General features: G+C 35.5%; 1 protein-coding gene across 1 annotated transcript in view; it reads left to right on the top strand.

Moving 5' to 3' along the window:
* The window catches only part of MERTK (MER proto-oncogene, tyrosine kinase), a 122,313-nt gene that overhangs the window by 66,711 nt on the left and 34,397 nt on the right, over positions 1-21,205 (top strand). The window contains exons 7-8 of the mRNA XM_044659507.1: positions 2,610-2,793; positions 8,364-8,515. Coding sequence (XP_044515442.1) covers positions 2,610-2,793; positions 8,364-8,515 — 336 coding nt within the window. The remainder of the gene's footprint in view (positions 1-2,609; positions 2,794-8,363; positions 8,516-21,205) is intronic.

Below are 21,205 nucleotides of genomic sequence, written 5' to 3'. Positions count from 1 at the left end.
ATGAGGTAATGGGAAATAGAGTGGTTTGGCTGGCACATATAGTACATGAAGGAGGTTAATGTATGAGCAGCCTGGGGAGATAGGCTGAAGTCAAATTTTGAAGCTTTTTAAAGAATGCCAAATTGTATTTTATTTTAGAAGGCAATAGGGAGCCAATGAATCATCTTTAAGTTAAATATCATTTATATCAAGTTATAGAGAAATTTCATCAAAAACAAATTTACCTGAAGTCACTGACTGGGTCATTTCAAAAGATAGTGATAGAAGTTAATACTTATGCCCACAGTTTTTGATAGTGGATTCCAAAATTATTGAAATTAATATTTAGTGGATTAAAATTTTTATTGTTCATTTAAAAATGTAATGTCTTATTAATGACTTTTTTGCATGATAACAATTTCCTGATACACTTTTTCCTACTCTTACTGCCCCATCCTTTGCAACAAAGAAAAGGAGGCAAAATTAAACCAACACATTTATTGTATCTGACTGCATTAGCCACATTCTGGAAACATACTGGGAACTATGTTTCATCATCTTTTTTCCTGGACCAGTAATGATCATAGGATCATAGCATATAGCTCTAAGGATCATAGAGACAAATAAGCCTAAATCTTTTATTTTATAGATAGGGAAACTGAGTACAGAGAGGAGAGATGACTTTTGTCATTTGAATCCACATATTCCTGACCCCAAATTTGTATTCTATCAACTGCATTGCAGTTAGTCTGAAATGTTTCCTTTTATTGTTATTTTATTTCTTTTCAATGAATATTTATATTATAAACTTAACAAACACCAAATAAAATAGATATTTCCATATACATAGTATAGTAGAAGAGGATTGTCATGAAAATGACATTTTATTATATGCCACTTGCTTCATCTTTTAACTATAATAAATTCAACATGTAATATTCAAAACTGTTCTTTTTTTGGGGGGGTGCTTCTCTGTTCTCTCTGGTGTATGTTTCTTGGTGCTTCAGTAACCCTCTTTTCTTTCTTTTTTTTTGCTACCCAATCCCTGACTTCCCTCACCTTCACAACTCCCTCTGTATCTCCATTAGAAAACAAAAATAAGAACAAAACCTTTTAACATATGCATAGTCATGAAAAACTAATTCCTATATCATCTATGTACAAAAATCTATCTCTTATTCTTTATTTTGAGTGCATCATCTCTCAGTAAGTAGATGGCGTGTATCATTATTAGTTCTCTGGAACTAATTGGTCATCGCATTGATCAGAGTTTTTCAAAACATTTTTTCTTTATAATGCTGTTAATATATAAATTATTTCCCCTGTTCTATTTAGTTCACTCTGACTTATTTATACAGGTCTTTCCGGTATCCTCTGAAACGGTCCATTTCATAATTTCCTTTGGCATAATATTCTATCACATTTATAGAGTTTGATAATTTCTTTAGTAATTACCCAAAAGGAGGTTAATCCTCTGGTTTCCAGTTTTTAGCCACTTCAAAAAGAACTGCTATAAATATTTTTATATATAATTCTTTTCCCTCTTCAATTGATCTCTTTAGAGAGAGGGAGTGTGTGTGTGTATGTGTATACACACATACATATACATATATAGTACATAGGGGTACTGATGAGTCAAAGATTTATATATGTATTCCTTATTATTTTTACATATACAGATATTCCATATTTACTTACAAATATGTATATATGTATGAAACCTCCCTATCCTTTTTTGACTTTAGTCCTATGACATTCATAGCTGCCCCAGCCTAAAAAAATGAAAAGATCCATTCTGTCATTTTATTGATAAGTAGTATGATTTGGTGGAAAAATGACCAGTCTAATAGTTAGAATGCCTATAACTAGCCATTATCTAAGAAGGAGACCTTCAATATATCATTTGACCTTTATTAACTTTAGTTTCCTCACTTGTGAAACATGGACAATTATCCCTTCCCTATCTCCCTTGGAGAATCCCCGCTACCCATTCAGATCTCCAACTGTTTGTAAATTATAGAGTGGCTTGCCCAGAGTCACAGAACCAGAACTGTTGGCTAGCCTGATTCGAATATAGGCCAGCTAGCTCTTTATCCATCATGTGGTGCTATCTCTTATCCATCAACATATCTCTTCCCCTCTCACTTTTTTGCTTTCATTCTGGAAGATTAAAATTAGTATCCAATGACTCCAAGTATTATGTTTTATAAGATTATAATCACTAAAGTTGCAACGCAAATTCCAAAGCCCTATTGAAATGAGGGTCAAGTTTGTCAACACCAAAGAATAGTAAACTGATAAAAATATGAATGAGAAGGGGAGAGAAAAAAAAACCCCACTCATATTTCCAAGCATCACAACTGTCATTTAATGTCTTCCTTTCCCCATAATCTACCACTGTCAGATCACATCGAAAGCATTTCCCTTCCAGATATTAGGCAGATTGAGCTAGTATGAGTGACTCTCATTGATGTTCATAAAGGTAAGATGTTTGCCCTAAAGGAAAACAGGTCTTTCCTTTCAGAGGAGAGGAAGGGAAATACGTGCCAACTCTATGTTAACATGGTTCATCAAAGATAAAATTCCAGATAACTTGCTAATGCTGGTCCAAATTTTTGTTTTTCTTTCAGGTCAAGGAAGTCAGTCCATTGACTAATACATCAGTCATGATCTTTAATACCTCTGCATCACCTCATCTGTATCAAATTCAGCAGCTGCAAGCTTTGACTAATTATAGCATTGGGGTTTCCTGCATGAATGAAGTAGGCTGGTCTCAAGTGAGCCCTTGGATTCTGGCCAGTACAACTGAAGGAGGTAATTTACAATGGACACAATGAAAATAGTCTAGCTGACAGTTAGTTATACACAATAGCATTAAAGGCAATTTAATTTGAAAGTAATTCTTTACTTTTCGTCTTAACTTTTAGTGGTGTGGAGATGGGATGGAAGAAACCTACCTCCTATATTTATTAAGGCTTTAGGATTTGGGACTTTTTGCACAATAGTATTTTCTCTGTGTAATATAATTTGTATACAGAGATTTTGTTCTTGATGCACCATGGATTAGGCATGCATTTTTTATTTGCTTTTCTGTAAATGGGGATGGATTTATGCTGACTCTTCCACATTATTTCCCTTCAACCTCATTATGAACAGTGACATGCATTTTAAAAACAGCTAGCTAGAAAAAGAGTTTACAATATGTGACCATGGATCTTTTTTTCTCCCTTAGTCTGATCTTGTGATTTCAACAGGGTAGGGAACTCCTCATATTGAAAGAAACTTTCCCCAAGTATGCAGATTATTAACTGACTTATACCTTAGAGTTGTTTATTATTTGCAGACTGGGGAATTTAATATTTCTCCAGATGAAGGGAACTGCTTTGTTATTAGAAGAGTATAACACTTTTTCTTAGCACCTTGCTTATAGTGGCTTTGAGTGAAAACAGTTTGACTCTGCTTCATTGGTGCAAGAGAAGAAAAGGAGCCTGGTAGCTAAGTGGGGAGGATCAGATGAGAACCAGTTAGCAGAGAATTAGCTTCATATATTGCAGATTGTTTTAAAATGACCAAGGGCATTAAGGACTAAAGTACAGCTTTTAGACCTACCCTGGGTATATAAATTTATAAATTTCCCCATTTGTCTTTGCTAGCTTTCTGTAAATTTGTGCCCATTCTTCCTAATAGACACTACATGTATTGGTGGGAGAGTGTGACCCAAGTTTATTGGTGGACTATGATGTGTTATTACTTCTTTTACCTACTCTTCAGTAATTGTGGTGTTTACTTATTTCTTCTTTAAAGATGTGTTATAATTGTTCTTGATTTAAATGACATATTTAAGAGATACTAGTTAAGTAAATGTTTTATGTTTAAGAGATACTGATTTTATGTAAATGAGGAGCCTGCTAATGGAGGCTCAAGAAGTATAATGGTAGGTAGTAGGAACGCATCCATTTCATCTCTGTTACTCCATGATCTTGAGCAGTGATTCCCAAAGTGGGTGCCACCGCCCCCTGGTGGGTGATGCAGCGATCCAAGGGGGTGGTGCTGGCCACAGGTGCATTTGGGGGTGGTGAATAACTGTAAGGAGGTGGTGATAGTATGTGACAGGGGGCACTAAGTAATATTTTTTCTGGAAAGGGGGCGGTAGGCCAACAAAGTTTGGGAACCACTGATCTTGAGAAAGAGTTTGAGTTCTAGCAGAAGTTATTATGAACTTTTCTGGGATCTTCCATTTTGAGGACACATTGGGAATAAATAAGGGCAGAGTAAGAACACAGATTCACACTGTGCTTAGTTCACAGTATTAATACCTAGTGGATATCAGGAAAGGCATTTTTATAAAAAGGTGGTATCAAATGTTTATTATAGTTATGGAATCTAGTAGATTTTTTTTAAATGAGGGTTTAAACCTGTGAAAGCATAAGAAGGCTATATACTTGTTGTTGGGAAAGACCATGTCAGGAGGCTTATAATCTCATAGTATTCTAGAATCCTTTTCCCATTGTTGCATATTTCTAAAATATATCATCACAGATTAGGAAGAGGAAAGAATATTGAGTTTGGTGTCACATAGCCAGAATTGTAATTTTTTGATAAAGGGGAATTTGTTCGCTTTGGAGTGATATTTCCACCTTTCTCTCAAGTGCCACAGCCTATGAAATAAATTGAGATGGTGGTAAAGACAACCTATTTTATAATAAACTATATAGAATAGAGGAGTGGGTAGAAACGAATAGAGGCATGCTAATGGTCTATCATGTCAGGGCTACACAACTACATATTAGTCTAAGGAAGGTAACGGTACCTTAAGAATCAATGTAGGGGGCAAGCTCAGTGGATTGAGAGCAAAGCTTAGAGACTGGAGATTTTGGGTTCAAATCAAGACTCAAACATTTCTAAGCTGTGTGATCCTGAGCAACTCACTTAACCCCCACTGTGTAGCTTTAATTACTCTTCTTCTGCCTTAGAACCAATCAATATGCAGTATTGATTCTAAGACAGAAGGTAACAGTTTTAAAAAGTCAATGTAAAGAATCTGCTTTTATATCACAGTCCTAAAAAATGTCATACAGAATGGACTCTTTACAAATGTTTGTTGAATTGACTGAATCATGGAAGAATCTTATGGGAAATTTGTTTGAACCTTTGAAGCAGGTTATTGGACAAACATCCTTGGATTTTTTCCCCTTAATCCAAGTATGAATTTTTAAAATTATGTTTTGTAAGATACTGAAAGAAAGTAATCACAAACACAAAAATAATAGCTAAGCAAGAAGCTAAATGGGGATAAGTCAGGGACCTAATCATACACTAGAATCAGGAGATACCAGTCATTTTTTGAAGTGAATATATATATATATTTGAGATTCTTTTCAAGAAGTTGCTACATTCCCTATCCTGACTCCTAATCTGACTGTGGGCCATATTCTGAACTTTTTTTTTATCTTTTTAAGATCTACCTTTACCCACATGGCACATTACTATGGGCCCTCGGATCGGAACATAGAGTATTTGGGTGTGTAATGGGTTATGAAATAAAGTCAGAAAGCTAGACAGGAGCCACATTGTGGAGAATATTAAATGCCAGGATAAAGAGTTTGTATTTCATACTAGAAGCACTAGGGAGCCACTGAAACTTTTAGAGCAGTGGATTGATAGTAGGATTTGAAACATGAAGGGTCCTTGATCTTGAGTTTTATAGATGACAAAACCGAGGTTGTTATTTGTACCAAAGTCACATAGCAAGTGGTTTATTTTATAAGAAGGAAGAAGTCCTGATCTGTTGCTATTTCATTGATGCAGAGAATTCTTTGTTGCTCACCAGGTGGCAACTCATTTGTAATCTAGAATCTCTAAAAAGTGCCAAGGAAAAGATTAAATGACTGGTTCAAGACCATTCAGTCAATTTATGTGAGAGTCGGGACTTACATCTAGGTCTTCCTGGTTCTTAGGTCAACCTCTATCCATTATACCACATCGCTTTGTACAGAACAAGTTATTCCAACTCAGTCTCTCACTCTCTCTCTTTATAATGTTCTGTAACCAATTTCCCAGAGTCAATTAATGAAAAACTTGAGTTTTGCATTGGTTTTTTAAAGCATATTATGAATATAAGAATATAACAATCCTTATTTCCAGTGAAGAAATGCTTTAGATTAGAATCCTCACCCCACACATTGAAACAATGTGCTTTATGTATAAAACATATTGCAATGGATAACTATTATTTTTCCTAAGCTTCTGAGTTAATTCTTAAATGCCCTTTAAAGGTTTCAGCCAAGAATGCTATCTTAGCTTAAGGGTTTTGCTGACATGAGGTTCTTACAGGAGCCCAGTGTTTGAGTGCATGTAAGCATTGACTTCCCGTTCTGGTCAAATATGGTGTTGATGATATCCTTTTTACTCTTTCTCATATTCAGGTTATTATTGATAATAAGCTGCAGTTTGCTTATGCCCACTGTGCATCTTTCTCTTCTCCTTTCAGTAGCTGTCCGTGTGAAGGACTTTTTAAGTAGAAATAAAGCAAAATTTAAAACTTCATGTGGACTTTTTTATTATTTGAGTCCATATATTTTGATAGCCGAGCTACTGATTTCCTAAGTGGTCTCTTCTACTCTAATATCTCTCTTCCTATTCCACTCCTATGCTTCACACAACTGCCAAGGTTATGACCTTGCATAGAACTAATCGGTACTTCCCTGCTTAAGGAGCTCCAGTATTCGACTCTATTGTCCTTAGTGTCCATCACAAATGCCTATTTGGCATTGAAAGCTCTTCACCATCTGGTCCCAATCCATCTTTCTGGGCTTATTTAACATTACTACCTTCCATGTCCTCTGCAGCTGAGCCAAACTGACTCATTGACCATGTGCAACATTCTACCTTCCATTACTTTGCCTTGTACAGTGATGCTTGTGTACACTTTGTACACCCCATACCTAGTATGTGAGATTTCTTCTTATCCTCAGCTCTCAGAATCCTTAGTTTCTTTGAAGGCTAAGGCGAAGTGCTCTCCCCAGATACTGGTGCTTCCCCACTGCACCCTTCCCCTTTTACTCTGTGTGTGTGTGTGTGTGTGTGTGTGTGTGTGTGTGTGTGTGTGTGTGTGTGAGAGAGAGAGAGAGAGAGAGAGAGAGAGAGAGAGAGAGAGAGAGAGAGTTAGTCTTCCAAAGGACACTGATCCCCTCTTAATAGACTATACGCCAGCCCAGGTGAGCTGTGTAGTGCATTGTATAAATTGACAACCACACCAGTCCTTTTCCCCTCAGCTTGTTTTGCTACTTGACTTCTTGTTATTAATTCGTGTCTAAATTCTAAGGTAATCAAGGGTTATGTTCTAATATTTTCTCATAAATTAATAGATATGCATAATCTCTCATTAATTAATTAGCTGTGAACCTTCACAACAGTTTATAGGATAGAGAAACCACAATGTTTTCTTTCTCCTCCTCTTAGCTTCTCCTCCTCCTCCTCTTTCTCCTTCTCTTCCTCCTCCTCCTCCTCTTCCTACTCCTCCTTCTTCCTCTTTTTCTTTTTCTTCCTTTTTCTGTCTGTCTGTCTCTTTCTCTCCTCTTCTCCTCACTTCTTATAGGCTAATTTAACCTTGCTGGCTATATACTTTCTTAACAGTATAATAATACAGAGACATAGTTAAGTAAATAAGGATTACTTCTAATCATTAACTACAATTATTGATTTTTCTTTAACTCTGGAAACATAACATCCCCATTCAGCTCACTCAAGATACTCGAAATGAATTAAACTCAATTATCTTACAAAATATCTCTTCACTCTTTCTGATTGACAATAACTCACTCAGGTGAGTTTTGGTGGCCAAACAGTCTTTCTCTGGACAGGGTAGTCAAACTATCCCTTTTCCAAGATCTTTATCCTCGTAAAAGTACGGTAATCATATCTATAGTCTCTGTATTAGCATCTATTGAAGCTGTAGTTATATGTACATATTGTATTAACTTTTTTCTTATTTGAGACCTTGTGCTTTGATAGCTGAGTTACTGGTTTCTTAATTGGTCTCTTGTTTCCTTTGATAGGATATAAACTCAGAGACTGTCACTGTCACTTTTGTCTTTCTGTGGTACAGCGGAAAGTGCATTGGCTCTGGAGTCAGTGAACTTCCATTCAGGTTTAGCCTCTGATGTCTGCTATTTGCATTGACCTCTCTGGGCCTCTATTCTTTGTCTATTAAGTGAGGAAATTATACTAGCTATCCTCTGAGGCCTCTCAATCTATTATTGTGTAACCTGGGATTTAGCACAGTGTTTGGCACATAGCAGGTGCTTAATAAATGCTTGTTGACTGGCTATTGGTAACCAAATTTCTTTTTAACGCTTTAGTTTTTTTGTTTGTTTCTTTTACAGCTCCATCAGCATCACCTCTGAATGTTACAGTATTTCTGAATATTTCCAGTAATAATTTAGAAGTAAGATGGAAAAAACCTCCACTTAAACGCCAGGATGGTGAACTGATGGGCTATACGATATCGTACATGTGGCAGGGTGTGGAGTCATCTGTAAGTCTAACCTGGAAAAAATAAACTCCAATGTGCCCCTTTGACTTGCTCTTTTAGCCTCCTTAAGTTAGTCATAGTGAAACAGTTTCTTGACCATTTTCTGTTTGTGAATAGATTTGGTTTGTATTCAGTTCAATTCAGCAAACATTACGTGCCTACTTTGGGAAGGTGAATAACATAAAACAAGGCTGGAAAAATAGATGGGAGCCATGCTGTGTAGATTTATAAATGCCAGGCTGAGAATACTGTAACATATCCTAGGGTCAATAAGAAATCACTGTAGTTTTTTGATTAGTTTGATTAGATTAAGACTTGACATTTGTCATATCTGTGTTTGAGGAAAATCAGTTTGTCTGCTGTGTTTAGTATGGATAGGAGAGTGGAAGAATGCAGATACAGGGAAACTGTTTAGGAGTCTTCTTGATGCATCCAGAGAAGAGGTGCTAACTAAGAGCCTGAAATAGGGGAGAGGTGTATAAAGAATAAACAAACTTCTGCAGTTACCTTCTAAGAGTATATGGACAGTCATTGTCTCATACATTCAGGGAGTGCTTTTAACTTTTCATATACTGTAATTTTAAACATTTTACTCAAACGTATAAAGTGCTTTGCAAACTTTAAAGCACCACGTAAATTTTATACACACACACACATATATGGCTACATTTTCGTCACTGGAGAACATCATAGAAGGTATTCCAAATCTACTACAAGATTTCCCTTGGCATGACTGTTAGACTAGATGAAATAGTGTGTTGGATGAGCTTCTGGGACTCAGTTTCTTTATGTGTAAGATGAGGATAATATCATCTTATTATTTGCCTTTCCAGGGTGTTGGGAGGATCAAAAGAGATAATGTATATAAGGTGCTTTCAATATATAAAGTACTATTGAAACACAAAATTAGGCAACTAGTTGGTGCAATGGATAGAACACTTGATCTGGAGTCAGGAAGCTGTGAATTCAAATCCTGCCTGTGTGATATAGACTAGCTAGATGACCCTTGACATGTCATTTAACCTCTCTAAGCCTCATTTTTCTGTTTCCTTGTATCTAAAACATGGATAATCTGCCCCATAGTTGTTATGACAATAAAACAATTTTGTAAGATACTTTGCAAACCCTAAAGTGCTGTATAATTGTTAGTTATTAATATAACTATAAAATTAGTTTCCTTACCTGGAAAATGAGAATAATACTGCCTGCCTTACAGAATTGCTATGAGGGAAAAAAAATTAGATACAGTATGTGGCTATTACTACTGTGAGCTTATGGGAAGGAGAAAATAAGTTGTTTGAGAAATAGCTGGAACAATTATCTCAGTTATATTTTTAGGCAGGTAAGTCCCTTTTTTCCTCCTGGTTTTAGCAGTGATATGGATTATTTTCATCTCAAACAGGATAGTGGGTCTTTCTGCAAGTAGACAGTATGTGATAAAGCTTCAAATTATGGAATAATGCAATGAATGGAAGGCACAGCAATCTTTATTAAAAATATGGTAAATTGTTTATTTCATAAGCATCTATTTCACGAACATATTTGTGCCTCTCCTTTTCATTTGTGCTATTTCCAAAATATTTGTTTTTCAATGTGAAGAGCAAACAATTTAAAGATATTTGATTATATTAAATGATTCATGCTTTTCCTTAAAATACAAGATTACATTTTCATTTCCCCTTTTCAGGCCCACATGGCTCAGACACAATGAAATTGGGAAAATAGCCTCTATTGCCTTGTGACTTCTTTGCATTTTGAACCATTGTGAAATGTCTGAACTTCTTGACTTATTTCCCAAGTTCTTTCTTATAAATTGACATGAGTTGCTTTCCATTACTGCTGAGATAAAACAAATGGTCTGGCTTCCTGCTGCAGATGGTGATTTGATGGAGTGCTCATATTGCCCGTAAAACTTTTTCACAGACTGTAGGTAGAAAATATAAGAGAAGGTTTGACGGGGAGAGATTGTGAAGATGGAAACTTTTGTCTTTCCTTCTTTAAAAACATTATTTTAATTGATACTTTTTGCTTTTAATTTTTGTCCCTTAAATTTCCTTCAGTATTTCTTCTCATATCTCTTTTCAGAGAAGTATCCCATAAAAGAAAGTTTTTTTTTAAAGAAAAGAAAAATCCCAGCAGAAATCACTATCTCAGAAAAAAACCTGAAAATATATGCAATGTTCCATACTTGTGGAACTCCAAGGACTGCAGGGAAATTTAAGGGAAATGTTTCCTTATATCTTTTGTTTGGAACCATGTATGTTCCTTATAGTTTTTTTCAGCTAAGTAGTGCAGTGAAGAGGGTACTAAACCTGGAATCAGGAATAATCTGAGTTCAAATCCAGATATTTATTAGTTGTATGACCCTTCACAAATTACTTAATTTCTGTTTGGCTCAGTTTCCTCCTCTGTAAAATGGGGATAATAGTAACTATCTCCCATGGTTGTTATGAGATAAAGCAAGATATTTATAAAGAACTTTGCAAACTTTAAAGCAATATATAATATTAACTATTATTGTGATTGTTATAATTTTGAACAATATTACTTTCAATTTGGGGGAGTTATTCTTTCCATTTATATTGTTAAAGTAATTTATATTGTTTTCTTGGCTCTGTTAACTATCTTGCTTTGTGGAATTATTTGCATGTTTCTCTCTATACATTATATTTGTCATTTTTTAATAGCAGAGTAAAAATATTTCATTACCTTCATGTGTTACAATTTGTTTAGCCATTCCCCAGTCATTGTGGATCTATTTTGTTTCCAGTTCTTTGTTACTACAAAAAGTGTTATTATAAACGTATTGGTGTATATGGGGACTTTCTTTTTTTAATAACCTTTTCGGGATATAAGCTTAATAGTGGAATTTCATTGTCAAATGATATGAACATTTTCATAGCTTTATTTGCACAATTATAAGTTGCTTTTCAAAATGAGTGTACTCTGCCATCAGTGTACTATTATGGCCTCTTCCCACAGTCCCTCCAACACTGACTATTCCCATCTTTTGTCATTTTGCCAATTTTCAGCGTATGAGGTGAAACTTCAGAGTTACTTTGATTTGCATTTCTCTTAATAGTGATTTGAGTATTTTTTTTCCATGTGCTTGTCAACAGTTTAGCATTCTTTTGAGATCCTGTGCCTACCCTGTTCTATTGGTTTTTAGGATTAGATACATCTGTATATCTTGGTTTCCCAACTTGAGAAATGTGATACAAAGATTTTTTCCCCATTCAATTGGCTTCCCTTCTTAGCCTATATGTATTCTTTTCTGTGTACAGAAATCTTTTAATTTAGTGTCCTAAAATTAGATATATTATCTTTGCAATAGCCATTGTCTCTTCTTTGATTAAGAATATATCTCCTAAAAAAAAGTAAAATAAAATAAACAAGAATACATCTCTCTATAGCTATAAAAGCTTCTTTCCCCACAATGGTGTTGGTGATTTATTACAAGATATTGGAGTTTGGAGCTAATAATTAAATGAAAACAAAAGGCACCAGTTACATTTATTTAAAAAACAAAACAAATTACAGCATGGTTGAGATCAAGCATTTCTTACATAGAACCAAGGTGGTTCTATGATCAACTAACTATATATTATTATACTACTACCTTCCTCCAAGAGCAAGTAGTAAAAAGGAAAGAAAATTAAACTCCATCCCGAATCACTCTGTTAACTGAATTATGAGTTGCGTTTTTCTCAGGACCTGAGTCACTTTGTGGGAATAATTTAAGACATCAGTTTCAATATTCAGGGGTGAAGTGTTTACTCTGAATAACTTATATTCCATAATGCTAGCTAGCACTAGTCTTGAGCTTTTGTACTTGCCTTTATTGGCCTTGCTCCCCTCACTCCTAATTTCTGATTTGCTGTGGGCTGGGAAACAAGATAAATAAGCTTGCTAGACTTGCATGTAAATATGGGTCAGAGTGAAAGGTCAAGAGAAAAATGAATGGCATTCAAACAGTGGTTTTTAAGCAGTTATTTCAAAGGCCACCTTCCTACTCCCTTTGCTAGTTCTGGTTTAGGGACCTCAACCTCTATAATAAGTGAGCTGTTACCTTGCCATGATGAAATGTGGTACCTTTATTTTGCAGAATGTGGCAATCCCTACTAAATCAAAAGATCCTTTTATTAAAAATGAATTAGCTTTCCATGGAGTTGATATTAAAAGGAAAATATTTTGACACCTGGAAATATAGTAGTGGCTGTGAATGTTTTCTTCTTTTCCCCATAAATCAACTACTCAAGAATCCTGAATATCATCATAGTGTACATTTTCTTGGCTTTTAGTTTTAGATGGTACAAAGTCCTATTTGGATGTTTTAATAAGGCAGGATACAAGTTTCTTAAGTTATCTTTTGGTAAAATTATATAATCTATTTCCTGAAATAATAGAATTTAGAGATACTAGAGGCCATAAAGACAATCTAATCAAACTCCTTTATTTTATAGGTTTTAATTGGTAGGAATAAAGAGAGTTTATTTTGACTATTGTCTATGTAATTGAGTAAACCACGATTTGAGTTATTTTCTATGAATAACAATAATGTTAACAGTAAATAGCATTTTATAGCACTTTGAAGTTTACAAAACACTTTACAAATATCTCATTTTATCCTCACTGCAACCTTGGGAGTTTGGCCCTATTTCCCCTATTTTATAGATGGGAAAACCGAGGTAGACTGTGGTTAGGTGACTTGCCCAGGGTAACACAACTATTGTCTGAAGCTGGATTTAAATTTGAGTCTCCCTGACTTCAAATCCATATGTATCCATTTTGTCATCAATATGCTTATATTAGGATATCAGAAGATATGGGGTACAGTAGGAAGAACACTGGAGATAGATGTATATAAAATTAGCTTTGCACTAAATTTGGTGCAGTGCATTTTTTCTAATTTTTGGCCTCTTATTTCTAGTTATAGGGTTCAGTATTAAATGGTAGGAATGAATATTGTATGGATTTTCCTGAGGCTTAGCTTTCCTTCAAGGCTCAGCTCCTGTGCCATTTTGAAGGCTCCAAGGAAGCTTTCCCTAATTCCCTTAGTTATCAATGCTCTTCTCTTCCTCCTCATATGATCGTGTATAAGCTTCACAGTTTGAATTCTTCATCCCCTCAATAGAATGTAAGGATCTTATATGAGATTATTTTTCATTTCATCTCTGTAGCCCAGCACTTAAGATGGTACGTTACACATAGTGGACACATAATAAATTCTCGCTGGATCTTATTGAATTGGTTTTGGAATCTTGGCCTGAATTTGAATCTTTGCTCAACTTTTGATTACTCATAGTGGAGTTAAACCTTGCTCATATCTCTTCAAATTTTTTGTCTTCCTTATTTGTAAAATGAAGGAGTTAGACTAAATCTCTAAGGTTTCCTCCAACTCTGAAATCTACCTGTGAGGGTACAGTCAATACCAATTGTAAAATAGTGGTGGTGTGAGAGGAGGCTTTTGTTTTATGTCTTTGTCTTTTTCTGGTAGTGTTTGGTACCATCTCTTTACTATTAAATTTGCATTCATCCATCCTGATCATTGATAAATCAAATGTTCTTCCTAGAATTAGGGCAGATAATGTCTAATCAAATCCAGCTGCCATAGGAGGGACCCAGATTTGCCAGCAGAAAATTATCTTATGAAAAGAAAACTGTTAATAAAATTGACAGTTTTTACAGGTTTCACATTTCCTTGGACTCTCTAAAAGCTACTTTTAAATGCCTGGGATTGGAACAGGTCTTGAGAGTTAGGAAATTGAATGTTGAGAAGGAATGATGGAAGCATCATAACCTACACCAGCTAGAGCACTTTATATTAAATACTATGAAAACTCTCTTGTTCAGGGTTCATGGCCCTTGCCTTTTGTTCAGAATGTCCCATTTTGCTCACTGCTCCCATTGCCTGTGACCTCTTGGGCCTTCTGCCTCCTTAGAGATGCAGGCTCAGCCCAATGGAAAGGTCATTTGCATTTTACTAATTGTATACACTGCATATAATAACAGTCTTATGATGGCAGAAGTTTAATGGCTCATTATGTGCTGGGCAGAATTCACTTTGACATGACTGAGCCTAGGTTTTCGGAATGTTATGAAGTGGGGGTATGAAAATTCTTGTAAAAGATTTGTTGGAGGAAGAGATTATGCCTCCCTTCAGTCTAAAAGCATTTGTTATTTTTTTGAGTGAGAGGTGTTAATTTTGATATGTTCTACTTTTAAATGTCATTTAAAAATATATATATTCTCTTCTCATTCATCCTTTGTAACAAAGAATTTTTAAAAAGAGAGAAAAAAGCAGAACAAGAAAAACAACGAATATACCCACTGAGACCAACAATTTTTGCAATATGATCTAACTATAGTTTCCTTCCTCTGCAAAGAAAACGAAGACATGCAATTTTTCCCCTCAACTCTTCTCAAAAGCCAAACATCTTGACTATTATAATTTCCCAACATTCTGAAAAGATTGACTGGACCATAGTGTTGTTTAGTCATTTTAGTTGCATCTGATTCTTCGTGACATCATTTGGGGTTTTCTTGGCAAATATTTTGACGTGATTTCCTGTTTCCTTCAGCTCATTTTAAAGATGAGGAAACTGAGGCAAACAAGGTAAAGTGACTTGCTCGGAATCATACAGCTAGTGAGTGTCTCAGGCCACATTTGAACACAGGATGATGAGTCTTAAAAGGAGTGGTTGCAATCATGATCTCAGAGAAAGCAAAAGTAAAAATTGATCGAATTAAAAGAAAGATGAGTCTTCCTGACTCCAGGCCCAGCACTTTTATCTGCTTCACCACCTAGCTGCCCCAGATCATAGAGTACATGACTCAGAAGACTGGAAATGTAGGTTGGTATCAGGTTGTAAAAGGTTTTAAATGTCAAATAGAGGAATTTGTACTTGATCCTGGGAATAATAGGAAGCTACAGGAGTTTGAAAAAAGGAATGACATGATCAGATGAGTGCTTCAGAAAAATCCCTTTGGAAGCTAAGTATGGTGGATAGGTTAGAATACGGTGGAGATTTATGACAGGAAGACCACTTAAGAGGGTATTGCATTAGTCCAGGTAGGAGAAAGAAATAAGAATATTTGACAAAAGATTAGATATGTGTGATGAGTAAGAATAATGAGTCAAGGATGATACACTTGACAAAAGTAGGGAAATTTGGAAGAGGAGTGGCTTTTGTGTTGCTTGGAATTCAGGGAGGTCCTGTTTAAAAGTATTTTACAAACTTCCTGTGGACATGTGGGGGACTTTGAAACTACATTTTCTGTGATCCAATGGGTTTCCGGTTTCTGATGTGATAATGTTAAACAACGGGAACCAACGTAGAGTGCAGCTTAAATTCGGAGGTTGGGCTTGAGATGACCTCTTTGACTATGTAGACAAGATGGGGACTGGAGGCAATTTGAATTTTTACAGGCGTGTGATCTAATTTATTTTACCATCATGGCTTTAATTAAATTATTATTTTCCCTCATAATATCAGCCTTTATCATTTTTAATCCTTACACTTTTGAGAGAAAGATTATGACTCCTGTTTTGTACATATTGAATTAGATGTACCTAAGAAATACGTAGTTTGAAATGCCCAAGGAAGTATAGAAGGAAGAAAGTAAGGATTCTATGAGGTAGGCACAAAAAGAGAATATATTCTGTCTCTGAAGAAAGTTCTGTGAATCTTTGTGGAGAATTGGTTTGCATGATTTTTAAAGAAATGTTTACTTATAAAATATCTTGGGTATGTAGCAATGGGGCACACATTTAGAAAGTAATTCATACTCTTTTATTCTGATTTGGGTGATAAAAAATTTTTTTTCTCCCAAATTCCTTGGCACTGTCCAACTGTTTAACACCAGAAACATATACAGTTTTTTACAAATCAGGAATAATACTAAAGAAAGGGCATTGCCATATACTTTGCCAAGTCATCCTAAGGACTATGAGTCCTTTCCATCTGATTTGCAGCCCATATGTGCTATGTCATCCATTAAAATGTGAGCTCCTAGAGAGCAAGATTCATCTGACTTTTCTATTTTGATTCCAGCAGTTACAACAGTGCTTCATTCACAGTAAGCACTTGATAAATACTCCCTTTATTCATTCCTATATACAGTCTTGAAACTCTCTCAGAGACTGATCCCTGGCTGTTATGTAGTTATACTAAAGATAAATGGGGATCCTGTATCCTACTCCTATTATGCAACTTAAAGCAGCACAGTAGAGAGTGTAAGCATCAGAGGACCTGAGTGCAATCCTGTTTCTGCTACTTAACTACTTCTGTGACCTTGGGAAAGTCACTTAACTTACCTAAGCTTCATTTTCCTTATCTGTAAAATGAGGAGGAAGTTGGATTTAGTGGTCTTTAAGGTTTCTTCCAGCTCTGTAGTTCTGATCCTATGACTAAGAAACTGCTACTGATTAATCACCAGTCTCATTCAGTAAACAATCTAAAAGAAAATTGCAGTTGTATTGTTTCAGCATACATCCCAAACCCATTCCTCTTTCAAATTTCCCTACTTCTCTCTCAGTTGCATCATACTTGACTTTTTATTCTCACTCCACATATTGAATCTTTTGCCAAATCTTTGTTTCATTTATCTATCCATGTCTCTCTATTTACATAGCAATATGTAAATGTCATATTTATAACATGTAATATATGTTATATGGGTGCACACATTCATATGTGTGTATTTATACATATGTATATGTATATATACATATTTTTTCCTATTGGTTATGTTATATAACACTTCTCTTTATAACTTGACTTTCAAGTAAGAGCTTAAAGTTGAGAATCAAGAAAAGAGGTTATACTCATTGGATAAGTCATTACAGATCTGGCTATAAAGTGAATGATCCAATATCTCTAAAACCAAAATAATCTCTGGTCCCATCCAGTGTGAAAAGAGCACTGAACATAGAAGGACAAGTTCTAATTTTGCCACTGGCAAGCAGCCAACATGGGCAAGACATTCACTCCTCTTAACTTCAGATTCTTTTCTGTAAAATGGAAGTAATCCTTGTTCTATCTATCTCACAGTTGTTTTTAACTTTGTAAGCAGTAAAGTGTTATATAAGAGTGTGTGTGTGTGTATGTGCATATGAGATGAGAAAGAAGATATGGAAGATATGACTACATCAGTGCCTTGATTACATGTCCCATGAAGTGAAATTGCTTTGCATTAATTTATTTTCATACAGAAAGGTCCAAAAGATCTCAGCTCAAGTTATGTCCTTTCTAACACAAATTCTTATTTTAAAATAACAAAGATGTCAGATTTCCCCTTTCCAAGATAGATACAAGATATAAATAGGTAAGTATATGCATGATAATTTGAGGATGGGGCAAAGGTCTTTAACAGTACATTGCAAATAACAACGCTTTGTTCTATAAAACAAAATTGCAGTGATAGAGAAATAGCACTAGATTTATAGTCAGAAAATGTTGGTTTGAATCCTGGCTCCATCACTTACTCTTTGAGTTAATTTGGGTAAGTACCTCTCCCTGGATCTTTTTCTTCCCTCTCTTAAGTAAAGCATTTGAACTAGAGGTCCTCTATGAGCCCTTTCAGCTCTAAATCAGAATGGGAATGTGGATATTCTTTGACATTCATTATGACGGAAATGGATCACTAATGTGGCTTATTGATTGGTTGGTTGGTTGGTTGGTTGTTCGGTTGTTCCTAAGGTAGAATGAGCTTATTGCCTTTTATAGTAGTGAAAGAGTCTCAGAGATTGTCTCTGATACTCACCTGAGCGCTATCAACTGGGAAATTGTACATGGTAGGAAGGAATTTTTAAAGTGTACCTTTTGAGCAATTAAAGAATATATTGTACCGCCTTTTCCTTGTTATATAGTCCATTCAGCTATAGTCCCTTCATTCTTGTTCAAGTTGTTCTTGGTGTGGTTGCTTTTCTGATGCCTTATATATTATATTTTTCCATAAAGGAGTTGTGACAACTTACAATCACATACATATATACTAATATGTATAAACTCATGTAAAACAAGATGAGCAAAAATACAAAATAAAAATACATTAAAGAGGGTAGAGAAATAGATGTTTCAGAAACTCAGTGTGCTAGGATCTTTAGTTGAGTGTTGAACTTATTGTCAGGGCAAGCAAAAAGTGAAATCTTTGGGTTTATATAATTCTTTAACATTCATGTGAAGTGACAGATTTTCCTGGTACTGAATTATATGAAGAATTTATTGTGCTCCCTATATATGTCATGTTAGCTAATTCAAGAGTGTGGGATAATGAACAAATCACTTAACCCCTATGAACCTCAATTTCTTCATTTGTTAAAAAATACATTGAACTAGATAGTGTCTAAATTCCCTTTATGCTCTATATCTATGACCCTAAAATAGTTTTAACTGCAGTTTCACAAAGGTACAATCAATAATGTTTTTTATAGGGTATTAGATTTAGAGTTCAGAGAAACCTGTCTTCCAGGTATCTAATCCAACCCTCTCCATTTACAGATAAGGAAACTGAGGCCTAAAAGCAGATATTTGATTTGCCTAAGGTCCCACAGTAAGCATCAGGGGTGAGATGCGAATCTAGACCCTCTAACTCCAGAGTTTTCTGTTTTTCCCCTCTTTAATCAGTCCTCTAGAGAGAACAAGGGCATAATATTATCTTAGCTCAGTAAACCCATTTCTTGGATGAGTGAAGATAATATGGTTCAAGTGTATAACTTGCTGATGATATACTTAATAAAGGTCCTATCTCAAAGATTTTAAGATTATTAGACTTTTGGGGAGGGGAAACACATATACATATGCGTAAAAACAAAATATGTCCAAGCAACATAAATTTATTATTGGGAAAGTTATCTTATAGAGGGTGGAAGCTGGTCTAAAGGATTCTAGGAATCAGCCTTTTTTTAAGGAAAACAACATGGGCATGTATACTAAATTACAAAGCAAATACAAAGTAATCTAAGTAAACAAGACATGTAAGATTACTTGTCCAAAGTCATGGAGGTAGAAGAATTGCATTTCATGTTGACGGAACTGCAGACCAGTTCAGCAGCGCTGAAGCGGCAAGTTATGAACAGGAATAATATGAAAGAGGATTAGAAGGGTTGTTGGGAGCCAGATCAGAGAAGGTTGACTCAGAATTTCCCCAGAAGTTGTATGACTGAGAAAGCTTTTGTGGATTCTGTGTTTATAGAAAATGAAATCATATTCCTTTAAAAGTTAATAAGTTAATCTTGGTGGTACTTAAAGGCTCTCATATTCTATATTCAAAGTCTTCCCAAGAACTTAACACAGTTCCTGGCATACATCAGATCCTTAATAAATGCCTATTAACTGAATGACCTAAAAAGGACAGGGAGCAGACCTATCATTTCATTGGCATTTATTATTTTTCATATTTCAGTCATGTCCAACTCTTCATGACCCCATGGACTTCTGTGCATGCAGTTTTCTTGGTAAAATATTGGAATAGTTTGCCATTTCCTTCTCTAGTGGCAAACAGGTTAAATGTCTGACTTGCCTAAGATCACATAGATCAGAAGTTCCTGAGGCTGGGTTTGAACTCAGATCTTCCCGACTCTAAGACTAGAACTCTTGCCACTGAGCCACACCTGGCTGCCTTTTGGCATGAAGAGCTCACAAATGAGTAAATGTCTCCTACTTATGCAGGGCCACAGCATTAGTGTCTTTAAAAGCTCATTAGAGGGGCAGCTAGGTGGCTCAGTAGATCAAGTTCCAGACCTGCAGACAGGAGGTCCTGGATTCAAAAATGGCCTCAGACACTTCTTAGCTGTGTGACCCTGGGCAAGTCACTTTGCCTAACCCTTACCGATACTTAGTATCAATTCTAAGCCAGAAAGGGGGGGGGGACTAGAAAAGAAAAGAAAAGAACACTATTTAGAGTACCAAGAAGTTATGATTAACCTGGATCACAGAGCCAGTTAGGTCAGGAACAAAACTTTAACCCAGCTCTCCTTGGCCATGAGGTCAGCTCTCTATCCATTTATGCCATGCTGCCTCATTCTGCTTTGACCTCTACTACCACTTTAAGCTTGTAATATTAACCTTAAAATGAATGCAGTTGTCATGTAGACTAGGGGTATCACATATGGAGCCTGTACAAATTAAAATCTAACTGGGAAATATTTCACAAAATAAATAAAAATAAAAAATAAAAATACAATAGAACATAGATAACATAGTTGTCTTTATGGGCAGTTTAATATAAGACTATATTTCCATATTTCTCATGGTACATAACATTACCCATTGTTTTTTTAAAACCTGTAGCTTCTTATTAAATCAATACTAAGTTGATTCTAAGGCAGAAGAACCATAAGGGCTAGGTTATTAAGTGAATTGTTCAAAGTCATGTAGCTAGGAAGTGTCTACTGTAGCTGCCCCTTCTGTAGAGACTTTTTGTGCTCTTATCTTCTATCTTAGCATCAATATACTGTGTATTGGTTCCGAAGCAGAAGAGCAGCAAGGGCTAAGCAATGGAAGTTAAGTGACTTGCCGAGGGTAACACAGCTTAGAAGTATCTGAGGTCAAATTTGAACCCAGGATCTCCCATTTCTAAGCCTGGCTCTAAATCCACTGAGCTACCCAGCTGCCCCCTCTCTTTCTTTAGTGTTTAAAGTTTTTAAAAAGTGCTTTCCTTACAACAGTCCTCTGACATAAGTAGTGCATA

This window comes from Gracilinanus agilis, chromosome 2, assembly GCF_016433145.1.
Source record: "Gracilinanus agilis isolate LMUSP501 chromosome 2, AgileGrace, whole genome shotgun sequence".
Taxonomy (NCBI): Eukaryota; Metazoa; Chordata; class Mammalia; order Didelphimorphia; family Didelphidae; genus Gracilinanus; species Gracilinanus agilis.
This window is presented reverse-complemented; position numbering and strand designations above follow the sequence as displayed.